General features: G+C 42.6%; 1 protein-coding gene across 1 annotated transcript; it reads left to right on the top strand.

Moving 5' to 3' along the window:
• The first annotated feature begins 8,943 nt into the window (after positions 1-8,943).
• LOC124257497 (ankyrin repeat domain-containing protein 50-like) lies at positions 8,944-10,651 on the top strand. Its single transcript, XM_046691577.1, has 2 exons — positions 8,944-10,386; positions 10,536-10,651. The coding sequence occupies exon 1, from the start codon at positions 9,003-9,005 to the stop codon at positions 10,317-10,319; it is 1,317 nt and encodes a 438-aa protein (XP_046547533.1). The 5' UTR covers positions 8,944-9,002; the 3' UTR covers positions 10,320-10,386; positions 10,536-10,651.
• The last annotated feature ends 7,203 nt before the right edge of the window (positions 10,652-17,854 follow it).

Here is a 17,854-nt window from a genome sequence, read left to right as displayed (position 1 = left end):
CATCGCTAAAAAAATCTGACATTGTACTTAGGTTTCTAAATAAGTACACATCAAATGCTTATATATATTTCTTATGTAACAATGAAGTTCGATCCGGTCGTGTCATCATTCACTTGATGATCGGTTAATGAATTCATAAGAGTTATTATTAGAAAACACCACACAGATTTACCGAAAAAGGTTCCCATTTGACATTTCTTGTGTCTGAAGTAAATACTCATCATTATAAATTTAGGTCTGACGTGGCCAATGTATTACGTCTTATGTAATATGCGCATGGAAGTGCAGCAAGAGGAATTATCAGCTGAGTTTCAAAACGAACATCGATTAAAGGTTTAACGATAACACGCTGATTGATTAATTGCTTTTATCCTGCACAGGGAATTTGTCACAAGGTAGTGCTTATGTATGTAGATTCACTAATCTATACTGAATACACCCTGTCGTAAAGTTACTTTGTAAAAACAACGTCCTTCCTTCAAAGGATTAACCGCCCAAACCTTGATTGGTAGCTCAATATTCGCTAACTAATGGCGGACATCATGCAATTACTTGTCAAGTGTGCTATCTTGGGTGACCAATGGGATACACCAATGTGAAAAACCTGAAATGATAGATCACTTTTTCGCATATTTGACCGTTAAAAGACACATGGCATGGAACAGGATTCTTTGTCTGCTGCAGATGAATGGCACCTCATTACATAATTTTACAACAGCATCAGGATTATCGAGTAAAATAGATTTCATCTTTGTTGATCAGTCTATACGTTTTCTATCAATTGCGCATGGTGGTGGCGCAGCAGAGGTAACGAACTAGTCTTTTATTCTGGGATATATATCCGGGTATTCATGGGAGAAAAGCAGTAACAAAAGCAACAACTAGTCCACGGAAATTGCTCTGCATCGTCGGCCCTTTAAGTTGAGTGTGCAAAAGATTCAATGTATAAAATAGATTAACTAATGCAGTGAAATTGGGTGAATTAAATGTGTACATAGTGAACTCAAAAACAGCTTATGGAACGGTTTTCGAACTCCGGGCACTGCACATGTCTTATTATGACGTCATACGATTGTTAGCGATACAGTTTCTCGGCAGAGATGATGGCGGTTACCGTGGCAGCGGGTAATATTTTTTCCATTTGTCACTGTCCTGGGAGGCGGGACACGGAAACTTGTTAAAAGGGTCACTGACCAATGAAATTAAAGTATTTTACATCAAGGTAAGATTCTGGCTGGCAAATCCCAGAAAGGTTCCAAACATTGTAGTCACCTGGGAAATAGAACCAGAGAACAACCAGTCTACTTGCCCACAAACGACCATCAATGGAAAAATACAATGTGCTATGCCATTACTATACCGCTATACACACGGATATGCCATACGTAATATACTCGTGTTCTTGGAGTGACATCACAGTATGTCAGTCAGACCCTACTGTGCAAGCAAAGAGCAGTCATGTGCATTTCAAACAGCTTTTGAGAGATATAGGGGGAAAGGCATATGGACCATGACATTGTAGTTCATATGAGGGAGAAACGTGATCCATTAAAGAGGCATTAATTTTGTTTATCATCATTTTGAATATTACCAATGTATGAACGGAGAACACATGTTCGCAAGGGTGACTGAGATGCTTGCACCTTATAGGGAGCTTTTCTATTTCATCATTTGCTTTGCAGAAGAAGTTTCCCTTCCTATTGCACTAGTACTGCGTGCGGGAAAACAGTAGGGATGAGCAGAATCCCGAGGCTGCACGGAGTTTGCCTACACCAGGTATAACATTTTAAAAGCCGTTAATACATGATAACTTTGTTTTCATTCTTTATCACAAGACAAGACAAGAGCTATTTTTGTCCTCCATCAGGTGAATTCTGAGTAAATGCGTCGAGACTTATGTTTACACAACTCAGGCGAAAGAATGTACAAGGTAACAATAGTATGATAAAGTCAATGGGAGAGGATTAATGTACAAAAATACTGTACATTCACGAAGCCAGTGAGATAGGATTAATGTACAAGGATAACAATGTAATAACGAAGACAATCAGATTAATATGAATGGGGTTCAGTTAAGCAATAATCCAATCAATAAGCGCTCAGTGGTAGATGATATGATCACAGTGGAGTACATACTGGGAAGGTAGATGATATGATCACAGTGGAGTACATACTGGGAAGGTAGATGCCTCTGCCTAATGGCTGGCTTCTTTCTTTGGATTTCGATTCTTTCTTGATGTCTCTCTTTTCCCTTAAAATGAAATGTGACGAATGGGCAGATTGAGCAACAGAGGTCTTGTGTTCCTCTATTGTGGTGGCTGTAGATCACATGTATTTGTCTCCACAATTGTCTTAGGGTGAACTATGTGGATATAAAGATACTGGAATCGCTGATGTGGGATTTTCCCAATGGTGCTTGTAGTCTGACAAGGTGCTGGGCTGTTTTGCAGGAACCTAAACCCCTGAGAAATACCTGTATTTTGACTTTGGCTTGATCTTTATGGATTTGACAGTGACTCTGGCATAGGGTGGGAGTGGGCGTAGTGGCATGGGTGGGGTTGGGGTGGGAGGTTAGGGAGTTTATGGGGTTCAGGTTGTTGATTGCAGTGTTGTCTATTGCACTATCAATGTGGGTTCCTTGGAGAGTCTATATTTAGGTGTCTTTTTAGGATATACCAAAATCTGGTGGAGAAAACCATATGACAACCCCTTACTATAAAGCAAAAGGGCCCCGTACCAAAACTCAACCAGCCCCATCACCCACCTTAGTCAGCATCCCATATCCCACTACCAGTCACCTGAGCCACTGACTGTTTACGAAAAAAGGCAGCACATGCACACACTGCAGAAAAATACTGAAAAACATGCCAACTGTAAAGGTTGATGAGGGAAGTTAATCTTAAGGACAATTGACAAATGGAATGCAGATGACCAGCAGATCAGATCCGGCCAGACAAAATCTTCACCTGCTGTAAAATCAGTTTGGCACTTAAACTTAAACTTAAACTGTTCAAGTCTCAGGAAATATGATGAAACAGGATGTTGTGTATCGAAAACATTTTCCAAAATTGTATCGTTGAACTCAATGTGGTCATCACATTTTAAACAGGGATTCATATCATCTCAGTCTCCATCATCTGACCATTCAGCTGGGCATAAAAAGTAAAACGGCAGTGACAAGTGAACACTGGATCACTTAAAACCAGTAATGATACCAGGTTTTTGTGTCAAAGAGCAGACATGTCCTGCCTTACACATCTACACGGTCAGTTTGTTAACTACACTGACCAGGTGGTATTGTGAACGCATCTTGCGTATAATACTGACGAGATCTGGGAGACTGGGAGACACTGGGAGATCTGTTATTTTGATTTGATTGTATCTAGACGTTGATGAGGTGAATGTGTGAAACAGTGGTATGGTTATGTGTAGGGCCGCGCAATATAACCGGTTTACCGGCATTTACCTGTTGAGACATGAAAACGATACGTATTGCGATACGCTGATCGAAAACCGCATTTGTGACCAACTCGTGTTATTCCGGGACAAGCCGAATAAGCGACTCGTGCCCCCTCTGGAAGGATTTCAAATTGGAACATCAGAACTAGTTCAAACAGGAACGATAACTCTATTCCTGTTTAATTCCAATATGTACTAAATATTAACGAAGTACTCATACATTGTATTGCTGTTTTTGTTTTCGCTATTTATTCTTAAGAATTCAACCTCCTTGGTAAAAAAACATATTTGTTAAAGACATATTCTGACGTATACCAGACTGACTGAGTGAGTTTAGTTTTACGCCGCTTTTAGCAATATTCCAGCAATATCACGGCGGGGACACCAGAAATGGGCTTAACACATTGTGCCCATGTGGGGAATCGAACCCGGGCCTTCGGCGTGACAAGCCAACGCTTTAACCACTAGGCTGCCCCACCGCCCCACGTATACCAGATATTCACTTTATATTTCCAATTATATTTCTGAAAAGAGTTTAATAATCACATATGGGATTTGTTTTATTGAATATGCAAATAAAATTTGTAAAAAAAACCCCGCTACATTAAATCCAAAAGCAGAAACTCAAAAAATGACTTTTATAATATTTCTCAAACTGAACATACGTGTAACCTTGCTGTCATACCACTAGTGGACTTTTAACTGAATTCGCTGAAAAATATATGAATGACCACAAGAAGGTCAGACTAAAATATTCCTAGAGAATTGAAATATATGCCCAATGTTAAAGATTAAAGTTGATTAGTTACATACAGATATACTATTATTGTTTTGAAACTTGTAGCGATTTTTAATTACATTTCCTAAAATTGTCGGGAGCGCACGTACAATCTCCATAGCAAGCCCGCAAGATCGTCAGAAACACCCTCAGTAGGACCCATGAGAGCCGTTATGTCAACAAACGCACGTGCGTGTATTTGAATCTCTCGCCGTTAATCGCATGATTTTTATCAAAAACACCATAATAGGCGGTAAAATCTTGTTAGCTAAGTTCTTTGTACTTTCAATATGACGATATATAGTTTTCATGATTTTTTAAACAATGACATAATGCCGTAAACGATTTAAGTACTTGGGATTATTTTTACCAAAGCAACGCAGTCATTTACGCGCGTTCTGATTGGTTTGTCGTATTTTTGCACATAACAAGCATCGAGATGGGGACGAGTCTTCTTGCAGGTTACGGAAAGGGGCGAGTGGTGACAAATGCCAAAACCGGTATTTTCACATGCATTTGGTAAACTTCGTAACACTCGGAAATCTTCGGATATTTCCGTTTTTGGAACTGTTCTTTTCCCTGTTTCATTAGTGCCAAATGTTACTTACATTTTTATTTTGTCATGATTAAATTTTTTTATAAAAGGTTAATCAATCATAGTGATTTTGTTCTGTTTTTGCTTTATAATCAAGCATTAATTCGATTATAAGTAGTTTTTGTTAAAAAAAATACATATCGCAATACATGCTTCCGCATTGCAATATAACGCAATATGAACATTCTCCGCAATACCCATCCCTGGTTATGTGGTAAATTTATTCATCTTGGTTGTGACGGGATATATTGTTGATTCGTATATGTAATCTGAGAACAATCTGGACAGTGAGATTACAACTGCTTCGTGATAGTATTACGCGGTGTGTGACAGTAGAGAGTAGACAGTATGGAAGGAATTTTGTAACTTATGAGTAATTTGAAAACATAATAATTATACCCGACTTATAAAGCGAATAACTCCACACGTAGTGTTTGCTCGAGAGACACAAATAAGTTCTTCAGTTTAGTCAATGAAGTTGGAATAGTGTCTATGATCGGCAAGATCTCAAATGTTGGAGTTCAAATGCCAGGCATTTCCATTCAGTTCCATCGTCAAAGAATGTCTTCACTTGTAACACATACACAGGATGGGAATGGGTTCAACTGAAGTAAGTTAATGTAAATGAGTATTTGTTAAGGTATTTACTGTTCCTCCCAGTTGTGACATTGAAATCATTGTGTTATAGTGAGACAGACGGGTCCACGAGTGGATACAGACATCCATACTGCCTGCAAGAAGGGCGACCTGGACCGGCTTAGACGCATCCTATCTAAGGATCTGGAAGACGTCAACCGTAGAGGGAAGGACGGACTAACACCTTCAATGATAGCAGCACGTTTGGGACACAAAAGAATGGTAGACAAACTTGTGAGTAAAGGTTCTGCATTGTGTCTTCTTGCCGATAACAAAAACAACATCCTTCATGAGGCCTGTATTGGAGGACATGTGGATATGGTGAAGTATGTCCTCTCACTGAAGGTTGCAGACATCAACAGTAGGGGTCAGTACGGGAGGACACCCGTGATGCTGGCAGCAGGGAAGGGGCACAGTGCGGTGTTTGACTTACTTGTGAGAGAAGGAGCTGATGTATCATTAGTGGATGATGACGGAGACAACATCCTTCATGAGGCCTGTATTGAAGGACATGTTGACATGGTGAAGTATGTCCTCTCACAGAAGGTTGCAGACATCAACAGTAGGGGTCAGTACGGGAGGACACCCGTGATGCTGGCAGCAGGGAAGGGGCACAGTGCGGTGTTTGACTTACTTGTGAGAGAAGGAGCTGATGTATCATTAGTGGATGATGACGGAGACAACATCCTTCATGAGGCCTGTATTGAAGGACATGTTGGCATGTTGAAGTATGTCCTCTCACAGAAGGTTGCAGACATCAACAGTAGGGGTCAGTACGGGAGGACACCCGTGATGCTGGCAGCAGACAAGGGACATAGAGCGGTGTTTGACTTACTTGTGAGAGAAGGAGCTGATGTATCATTAGTGAATGATAACAGAAACAACATCCTTCATGTGGCCTGTATTGGAGGACATGTGGACATGGTGAAGTATGTCCTCTCCCAGAAGGTTGCAGACATCAACAGTAGAGGTCAGTACGGGAGGACACCAGTGATGATGGCGGCAGAGATGGGTCACAGAGAAGTGTTTGACTTACTTGTGAGAGAAGGAGCTGATGTATCATTAGTGAATGATAACGGAAACAACATCCTTCATGTGGCCTGTATTGGAGGACATGTTGACATGGTGAATAATGTCCTCTCACAGAAGGTTGCAGACATCAACAATAGGGGTCAGTACGGGAGGACACCCGTGATGAAGGCAGCAAAGAGGGGACACAGAGAAGTGTTTGACTTACTTGTGAGAGAAGGAGCTGATGTATCATTAGATGATGATTACAGAAACAACATCCTTCATGTGACCTGTATTGGAGGACATGTGCACATGGTGAAGTATGTCCTCTCACAGAAGGTTGCAAACATCAACAGTAGGCGTCGGTACGGGAGGACACCCGTGATGCTGGCAGCAGAAATGGGACACAGAGAAGTGTTTGACTTACTTGTGAGAGAAGGAGCTGATGTATCATTAGTGGATGATAACAGAAACAACATCCTTCATGTGGTCTGTATTGGAGGACATGTGGACATGGTAAAGTATGTCCTCTCACTGAAGGTTGCAGACATCAACAGTAGGGGTAAGTACGGGAGGACACCCGTGATTAAGGCAGCAGAAATGGGACGTAGAGAAGTGTTTGACTTACTTGTGAGAGAAGGAGCTGATGTATCATTAGTGGATGATAACAGAAACAACATCCTTCATGTGGTCTGTATTGGAGGACATGTGGACATGGTGAAGTATGTCCTCTCCCAGAAGGTTGCAGACATCAACAGTAGGGGTAAGTACGGGAGGACACCCGTGATGCTGGCAGCAGAGAAGGGATACCGAGCGGTATTTGACTCACTTGTGAGAGAAAGAGCTGATGTATCATTAGTGGATGATAACGGAATCAACATCCTTCATGTGGCCTGTATTGGTGGACATGTGGACATAGTAAAGTATGTCCTCTCACAGAAAATTGCAAACATCAACAGTAGGGGTCGGTACGGGAGGACACCCGTGATGCTGGCAGCAGAAATGGGACACAGAGAAGTGTTTGACGTACTTGTGAGAGAAGGAGCTGATGTATCATTAGTGAATGATGACAGAAACAACATCCTTCATGTGGCCTGTATTGGAGGACATGTGGACATGGTGAAGTATGTCCTCTCCCAGAAGGTTGCAGACATCAACAGTAGGGGTAAGTACGGGAGGACACCCGTGATGCTGGCAGCAGAGAAGGGATACCGAGCGGTATTTGACTCACTTGTGAGAGAAAGAGCTGATGTATCATTAGTGGATGATAACGGAATCAACATCCTTCATGTGGCCTGTATTGGTGGACATGTGGACATAGTAAAGTATGTCCTCTCACAGAAAATTGCAAACATCAACAGTAGGGGTCGGTACGGGAGGACACCCGTGATGCTGGCAGCAGAAATAGGACACAGAGAAGTGTTTGACTTACTTGTGAGAGAAGGAGCTGATGTATCATTAGTGGATGATAACGGAATCAACATCCTTCATGTGGCCTGTATTGGTGGACATGTGGACATAGTAAAGTATGTCCTCTCACAGAAAGTTGCAAACATCAACAGTAGGGGTCAGTACGGGAGGACACCCGTGATGCTGGCAGCAGAGAAGGGATACCGAGCGGTATTTGACTCACTTGTGAGAGAAAGAGCTGATGTATCATTAGTGGATGATAACGGAATCAACATCCTTCATGTGGCCTGTATTGGTGGACATGTGGACATAGTAAAGTATGTCCTCTCACAGAAAGTTGCAAACATCAACAGTAGGGGTCGGTACGGGAGGACACCCGTGATGCTGGCAGCAGAAATGGGACACAGAGAAGTGTTTGACTTACTTGTGAGAGAAGGAGCTGATGTATCATTAGTGGATGATAACAGAAACAACATCCTTCATGTGGTCTGTATTGGAGGACATGTGGACATGGTAAAGTATGTCCTCTCACTGAAGGTTGCAGACATCAACAGTAGGGGTAAGTACGGGAGGACACCCGTGATTAAGGCAGCAGAAATGGGACGTAGAGAAGTGTTTGACCTACTTGTGAGAGAAGGAGCTGATGTATCATTAGTGAATGATGACAGAAACAACATCCTTCATGTGGCCTGTATTGGAGGACATGTGGACATGGTGAAGTATGTCCTCTCCCAGAAGGTTGCAGACATCAACAGTAGGGGTAAGTACGGGAGGACACCCGTGATGCTGGCAGCAGAGATGGGTCACAGAGAAGTGTTTGACTTACTTGTGAGAGAAGGAGCTGATGTATCATTAGTGAATGATAACGGAAACAACATCCTTCATGTGGCCTGTATTGGAGGACATGTTGACATGGTGAATAATGTCCTCTCACAGAAGGTTGCAGACATCAACAGTAGGGGTCAGTACGGGAGGACACCCGTGATGCTGGCAGCAAAGAGGGGACACAGAGAAGTGTTTGACTTACTTGTGAGAGAAGGAGCTGATGTATCATTAGATGATGATTACAGAAACAACATCCTTCATGTGACCTGTATTGGAGGACATGTGCACATGGTGAAGTATGTCCTCTCACAGAAGGTTGCAAACATCAACAATAGGGGTCAGTACGGGAGGACACCCGTTATGATGACGGCAGAGAAAGGACACCGAGAAGTGTTTGACGTACTTGTGAGAGAAGGAGCTGATGTATCATTAGTGGATGATAACAGAAACAACATCCTTCATGTGGTCTGTATTGGAGGACACGTGGACATGGTAAAGTATGTGCTCTCACTGAAGGTTGCAGACATCAACAGTAGGGATAAGTACGGGAGGACACCCGTGATGATGACGGCAGAGAAAGGACACCGAGAAGTGTTTGACGTACTTGTGAGAGAAGGAGCTGATGTATCATTAGTGAATGATGACAGAAACAACATCCTTCATGTGGCCTGTATTGGTGGACATGTGGACATAGTAAAGTATGTCCTCTCACAGAAAGTTGCAAACATCAACAGTAGGGGTCGGTACCGGAGGACACCCGTGATGCTGGCAGCAGAAATGGGACACAGAGAAGTGTTTGACTTACTTGTGAGAGAAGGAGCTGATGTATCATTAGTGGATGATAACAGAAACAACATCCTTCATGTGGTCTGTATTGGAGGACATGTGGACATGGTAAAGTATGTCCTCTCACTGAAGGTTGCAGACATCAACAGTAGGGGTAAGTACGGGAGGACACCCGTGATTAAGGCAGCAGAAATGGGACGTAGAGAAGTGTTTGACCTACTTGTGAGAGAAGGAGCTGATGTATCATTAGTGAATGATGACAGAAACAACATCCTTCATGTGGCCTGTATTGGAGGACATGTGGACATGGTAAAGTATGTCCTCTCCCAGAGGGTTGCAGGCATCAACAGTAGGGGTCAGTACGCGAGGACACCCGTGATGCTGGCAGCAGAAATAGGACACAGAGAAGTGTTTGACGTACTTGTGAAAGAAGGAGCTGATGTATCATTAGTGGATGATAACGGAAACAACATCCTTCATGTGGCCTGTATTGGAGGACATGTGGACATGGTGAAGTATGTCCTCTCCCAGAAGGTTGCAGACATCAACAGTCAGGGTCAGTACGGGAGGACACCCGTGATGGTGGCTGCAAAGAGGGGGCACAGAGACGTTTTTGACTTACTTGTGAGTGGAGGAGCTGATGTATCATTAGTTGATGATGACAGAAACAACATCCTTCATGTGGCCTGTATTGGAGGACATGTGGACATGGTGGAACATGTTCGCACACTAGATTTAGTTGATTTAAACGCGAAAAATGTGCTTGGCCAAACATCTGAAGACCTCCTTTCTTCAAGACATTATAGCAGTGAGGCCTAATACAGAAGAAATAGAGACATTGCTGGTGTTAAGTATTGTAGCTTCACTGACATTTTCAAAAGAACGAGTTGTTAGATGATAACAGAGACAATATCCTCCATATAGATGTCTTGGAGGACACGGAGACATTGTACTCTCACAAAAGATGACAGACATCAACAGTAGGGGTTAGTACGGGATCACATCCGTGATGATCACAGGAGAGATGGGACACAGAGAAGTGTTTGGCTAGTGGATGATAACAGAACCAACATCCTTCTTGTGGCCTGTATTGGAAGTCATAAGGACATGGCGCAACATGTTCACACATGCAATCTGGTGTCCGTGAAAGATACAAATATACAAGGCCATACAGCTTTAAGACAATGCAGCAGTGATGCCTGACAAAGATCAAAGAGCCACATTGCCGGTCATAAATATTTTCGTTTCTTTTTCTTATTTGCAAATTGTCTTGTACAAAAAGAACGTTATTTTCATAGTGATGACTCTTTATTTACAATGTTTTGATCACATTGGAAAATCAGCAGTCCTGCTATGTGAAGAGGCTCAAAGTTGTTTTCTAATGTTTACACTACATGGTGTTTTAACATCTCAGAGAGAATAGCTCATGCATCTCACTCCTTGTGTTTTGCACATGTGTCGCGAAGGGGGGAAAGGTCCTAATCAGATTTTCCCCGTGGCCATGCATGCTGACTTAACCTCCACATGCATGCTTGTAATCAGATCTCAGGTCGCAGAACAATGTGTTTGAATGTGGTACTTATCACCCGAGTTAGTAACGGTCGGACAAACTGTGACACACAACAATAAACCTGTAATTTTATAATCAATTTCAAAGACATTGTGGCTGAATATATATAGTGAGGGAGGAAGCATCATAGTGTGGTCGGGTATATACAGTGATGGGGGAAGCATAATAGTGTGGACTGGTATATACAGTGAGGGAGGAAGCATGATAGTGTGGACTGGTATATACAGTGTGGGATGAATCATCATAGTGTGGTCTGGTATATACAGTGAGGGAGGAAACTTCATAATGAGTTGACTGGTATTCACAGTGAGGGAGGAAGCATCATAGTGTGGAGAGGTGCATACAGTGAGGAGGAAGCATCATAGTATGTTGACTGGTACATACAGTGAGGGAGGAAGTATCATATATAAGATTTTTTTACACCCGGTCACAGGTGGGCTCGACCCCGACACCTTCATCTTCGCTGGATCTCTAGCCCGGCGCTTTAGCCAGCTCGCCCACCGCTGTCACTGTTGTTTAATACTGAAATGTTTCTTCCAGATTACTGCTAAATTTTTAGTGCTCAAATCAAATATATAATCATACCATCGGGAAGCATCGTAGTGTGGACTGGTATACACAGTGAGCGAGCAAGGGTCATAGTGTGGTCTGGTATATACAGTGAGGGAGGAAGCATCATAGCGTGGTCTGGTATATACAGTGAGGGAGGAAACATCATAGTGTGGACTGGTATATACAGTGAGAGAGGTAGAACCATAGTGTGGACTGATATATACAATGAAAGAGAAAGCGTCATAGTGTGGTCTGGTATATACAGTGAGGGAGGAAGTATCATAGTGTGGACTGGTATATACAGTGAGAGAGGTAGAACCATAGTGTGGACTGATATATACAATGAAAGAGAAAGCGTCATGGTGTGGTCTGGTATATACAATGAAAGAGCAAGCGTCATAGTATGGTCTGGTATATACAGTGAGGGAGGAAGTATCATAGTGTAGACTGGTATATAGAGTGAGAGAGGAAGAACCATAGTGTGGACTGATATATACAATGAAAGAGAAAACGTCATAGTGTGGTCTGGTATATACAATGAAAGAGCAAGCGTCATAGTGTGGTCTGGTATATACAGTGAGGGAGGAAGCTCCATAGTGTAGACTGGTATATAGAGTGAGAGAGGAAGAACCATAGTTTGGACTGATATATACAATGAAAGAGAAAACGTCATAGTGTTCTCTGGTATATACAATGAAAGAGCAAGCGTCATAGTGTGGTCTGGTATATACAGAGAGGGAGGAAGTATCATAGTGTGGACTGGTATATACAGTGAGAGAGGAAGAACCATAGTGTGGACTGATATATACAATGAAAGAGAAAGCGTCTTAGTGTGGTCTGGTATATACAATGAAAGAGAAAGCGTCATAGTGTGGTCTGGTATATACAGTGAGGGAGGAAGCATCATAGTGTGGACTGGTATATACAGTGAGAGAGGTAGAACCATAGTGTGGACTGATATATACAATGAAAGAGAAAGCGTCATAGTGTGGTCTGGTATATACAGTGAGGGAGGAAGTATCATAGTGTGGACTGGTATATACAGTGAGACAGGTAGAACCATAGTGTGGACTGGATTATACAATGAAAGAGCAGGCGTCATAGTGTGGTCTGGTATATACAATGAAAGAGCAAGCGTCATAGTGTAGACTGGTATATACAGTGAGAGAACAAGCGTCATAGTGTGGGTTGGTATATACAGTGAGGGAGGAAGTATCATAGTGTGATCTGGTATATACAGTGAGGGAGGAAGCAAGAGAGTGTGGACTGGTAAACACAGTGAGAGAGGTAGAATCATAGTGTGGACTGGTATATACAGTGAGGGAGGAAGTATCATAGTTTGGACTGGTATATACAGTGAGGGCGGAAGCATGAGAGTGTGGACTGGTATATACAGTGAGGGAGGAAGTATCATAGCGTAGTCTGGTATATACAGTGAGGGAGGAAGCTTCATAGTGTGGACTGGTATATACAGTGAGGGAGGAAGTATCATAGTGTGGACTGGTATATACAGTGAGGGAGGAAGTATCATAGCGTAGTCTGGTATATACAGTGAGGGAGGAAGTATCATAGCGTAGTCTGGTATATACAGTGAAAGAGCAAGAGTCATAGTGTGGACTGGTATATACAGTGAGGGAGGAAGCTTCATAGCGTGGCCTGGTATATACAGTGAGGGAGGAAGCATCACTATAGTGTAGACTGGTATATACAGTGAGAGAGGTAGAACCATAGTGTGGACTGATATATACAATGAAAGAGAAAGCGTCATAGTGTGGTCTGGTATATACAGTGAGGGAGGAAGTATCATAGTGTGGTCTGGTATATACCTTGAGGGAAGAAGCATGAGAGTGTGGACTGGTATATAGAGTGAGACAGGTAGAACCATAGTGTGGACTGGATTATACAATGAAAGAGCAGACGTCATAGTGTGGTCTGGTATATACAATGAAAGAGCAAGCGTCATAGTGTAGACTGGTATATACAGTGAGAGAACAAGCGTCATAGTGTGCACTGGTATATACAGTGAGGGAGGAAGTATCATAGTGTGATCTGGTATATACAGTGAGGGAGGAAGCATGAGAGTGTAGACTGGTATATACAGTGAGGGAGGTAGAATCATAGTGTGGACTGGTATATACAGTGAGGGAGGTAGAATCATAGTGTGGCCTGGTATATACAGTGAGGGAGGAAGCATCACTATAGTGAAGACTGGTATATACAGTGAGGGAGGAAGTATCTTAGTGTGGCCTGGTATATACAGTGAGGGAGGAAGCTCCATAGTGTAGACTGGCATATACAGTGAGGGAGGTAGAATCATAGTGTGGACTGGTATATACAGTGAGGGAGGAAGCATCATAGTGGGGTCTGGTATATACAGTGAGAGAGCAAGCGTCATAGTGTGGTCTGGTATATACCGTGAGGGAGGAAGCTCGATAGTGTAGACTGGTATATACAGTGAGAGAGGTAGAACCATAGTGTGGACTGATATATACAATGAAAGAGAAAGCGTCATAGAGTGGTCTGGTATATACAATGAAAGAGCAAGCGTCATAGTGTGGTCTGGTATATACAGTGAGAGAGGAAGCATCATAGTGTGGTCTGGTATATACAGTGAGGGAGGAAGTATCATAGTGTGGACTGGTATATACAGTGAGGGAGGAAGTATCATAGTGTGGATTGGTATATACCTTGAGGGAGGAAGCTCCATAGTGGAGACTGGTATATACAGTGAGAGAGGTAGAACCATAGTGTGGACTGATATATACAATGAAAGAGAAAGCGTCATAGTGTGGTCTGGTATATACAATGAAAGAGCAAGCGTCATAGTGTGGTCTGGTATATACAGTGAGAGAGGAAGCATCATAGTGTGGTCTGGTATATACAGTGAGAGAGGAAGCATCATAGTGTGGACTGGTATATACAGTGAGGGAGGAAGTATCATAGTGTGATCTGGTATATACAGTGACGGAGGAAGCATCATAGTTTGGACTGGTATATACAGTGAGGGAGGAAGTATCATAGTGTGGACTGGTATATACAGTGAGGGAGGAAGTATCATAGTTTGGACTGGTATATACAGTGAGGGAGGAAGTATCATAGTTTGGACTGGTATATACAGTGAGGGAAGAAGCATGAGAGTGTGGACTGGTGTATACAGTGAGGGAGGAAGCTTCATAGTGTGGACTGGTATATACAGTGAGGGAGGAAGCATCATAGCGTGGTCTGGTATATACAGTGAGGGAGGAAGCATCATAGTGTGGACTGGTATACACAGTGAGGGAGGAAGCATCACTATAGTTGAGACTGGTATATACAGTGAGGGAGGAAGCATCATAGTGTGGACTGGTATATACAGTGAGGGAGGAAGTATCATAGTTTGGACTGGTATATACAGTGAGGGAGGAGAGAGCAAGTATCATAGTTTGGTCTGGTATATACAATGAGGGAGGTAGAATCATAGTGTAGACTGGTATATACAGTGAGGGAGGAAGTATCATAGTTTGGACTGGTATATACAGTGAGAGAGGTAGAATCATAGTGTAGACTGGTATATACAGTGAGGGAGGAAGTATCATAGTTTGGACTGGTATATACATTGAGGGAGGAAGTATCATAGTTTCGACTAGTATATACAGTGAGGGAGGAAGCATGAGAGTGTGGACTGGTGTATACAGTGAGGGAGGAAGCATCATAGTGTGGACTGGTATATACAGTGAGGGAGGAAGTATCATAGTGTGGTCTGGTATATACAGTGAGAGAGGAAGCATCATAGTGTGGTCTGGTATATACAGTGAGGGAGGAAGTATCATAGTGTGGACTGGTATATACAGTGAGGGAGGAAGTATCATAGTGTGGATTGGTATATACCTTGAGGGAGGAAGCTCCATAGTGGAGACTGGTATATACAGTGAGAGAGGTAGAACCATAGTGTGGACTGATATATACAATGAATGAGAGAAAGCGCCATGAGTGGGGTCTGGTATATACAATGAAAGAGCAAGCGTCATAGTGTGGTCTGGTAGTATACAGTGAGGGAGAGAAGCATCATAGTGTGGTCTGGTATATACAGTGAGAGAGGAAGCATCATAGTGTGGACTGAGGTATATACAGTGAGGAGGAAGTATCATAGTGTGATCTAGGTATATACAGTGACGGAGGAAGCATCATAGTTTGGACTGTTAGGTATATACAGTGAGGGAGGAAGTATCATAGTGTGGACAGGTATATACAGTGAGGAGGAAGTATCATAGTTTGGACTGGTATATACAGTGAGGGAGGAAGTATCATAGTTTGGACTGGTATATACAGTGAGGGAAGAAGCATGTGGACTTCTGGCCAGTGTGGACTGTGTGGACTGGTATACAGTGAGGGAGGAAACTTCATAGTGTGGACTGGTATATACAGTGAGGAGGAAGCATCATAGCAATGGACACAGGTATACACAGTGAGGGAGGAAGGCATCATAGTGGTGTAGACTGGTATATACAGTGAGGAGGAAGCATCATATAGTGTGGACTGGTGGTATATACAGTGAGGAGGAAGCATCATAGTGGACTGGTATATACAGTGAGGAGGAAGTATCATAGTTTGGACTGGTATATACAGTGAGGGGAGGAAGTATCATAGTTTGGACTGAGGTATATACAATGAGGGAGGAGGTAAAAATCATAGTGTGGATTTAATTTATATATGAGTGAGGGAGGAAGTATCATAGTTTGGACTAAGGTATATACAGTGAGAGAGGTAGAATCATAGTGTAGACTGGTATATACAGTGAGGGAGGAAGTATCATAGTTTGGACTGGTATATACATTGAGGGAGGAGAATATCATAGTTTCGACTAGTATATACAGTGAGGGAAGAATATGAGGAGTGGACACAATTGTATACAGTGAGGGAGGAAGCATCATAGTGTGAGACTGGTATATACAGTGAGGGAGGAAGTATCATAGTGTGGACTGGTATATATACAGGTGAGGAGGTAGAATCATAGTGTAGACTGAGTATATACAGTGAGGAGAAAGTATCATAGTTTGGACTGGTATATACAGTGAGGGAGGAAGTATCATAGTTTGGACTGGTATATACAGTGAGTGAGGAGGAAGCTGATAGTGTGGACTAGGTATATATATACAGTGAGGAGGAAGCATCATAGTGGAGACTGGTATACACAGTGAGGGAGGAAGCATCACTATAGTGTAGACTGGTATATACAGTGAGGGAGGAAGCATCATAGTGTGGACTGGTATATACAGTGAGGGAGGAAGTATCATAGTGTGGACTGGTATATACAGTGAGGGAGGAAGTATCATAGTGTGGACTGGTATATACAGTGAGGAGGAAGTATCATAGTTTGGACTGGTATATACAGTGAGAGGAATTGGAATCATGAGTGTGGACTGAGTAGCATATACAGTGAGGGAGGAAGCATCATAGTGTGGACTGGTATATACAGTGAGGGAGGAAGTATCATAGTTTGGACTGGTATATACAGTGAGGGAGGAAGCATCATAGTGTGGACTGGTATATACAGTGAGGGAGGAAGTATCATAGTTTGGACTGGTATATACAGTGAGGGAGGAAGCTTCATAGTGTGGACTGGTATATACAGTGAGGGAGGAAGCATCATAGCGTGGACTGGTATATACAGTGAGAGAGGTAGAATCATAGTGTAGACTGGTATATACAGTGAGGGAGGAAGTATCATAGTTTGGACTGGTATATACAGTGAGGGAGGAAGTATCATAGTTTGGACTGGTATATACAGTGAGGGAGGAAGCATGAGAGTGTGGACTGGTATATACAATGAGGGAGGAAGCTTCATAGTGTGGACTGGTATATACAGTGAGGGAGGAAGCTTCATAGTGTGGACTGGTATATACAGTGAGGGAGGAAGCATCACTATAGTGTAGACTGGTATATACAGTGAGGGAGGAAGCATCATAGTGTAGACTGGTATATACAGTGAGGGAGGAAGCATCATAGTTTGGACTGGTATATACAGTGAGGGAGGAAGTATCATAGTTTGGACTGGTATATACAGTGAGGGAGGAAGCATCACTATAGTAGTGGTAAGATACAGTGAGGGACTGGTGGACTGAGTATATACAGTGAGGGAGGAGGAGCATCACTCATAGTGTGGACTGGTAGACTATATACAGTGAGGGAGGAAAGCATCAGTATAGTGGAACTGGTATATACAGTGAGGGAGGAAGCATCATAGTGTGAACTG

The sequence above is a fragment of the Haliotis rubra genome, unplaced genomic scaffold, assembly GCF_003918875.1.
Source record: "Haliotis rubra isolate DU_JTF1 unplaced genomic scaffold, ASM391887v1 Scf662, whole genome shotgun sequence".
Taxonomy (NCBI): Eukaryota; Metazoa; Mollusca; class Gastropoda; order Lepetellida; family Haliotidae; genus Haliotis; species Haliotis rubra.
The sequence above is the reverse complement of the archived record's forward strand: the minus strand, read 5'-3'. Positions and strand labels throughout refer to the sequence as shown.

Bases quoted from the DNA above. Each gene is read 5' to 3' on its own strand.
- LOC124257497 (XM_046691577.1), top strand. From the start codon at position 9,003: ATGGTGAAGTATGTCCTCTCACAGAAGGTTGCAAACATCAACAATAGG.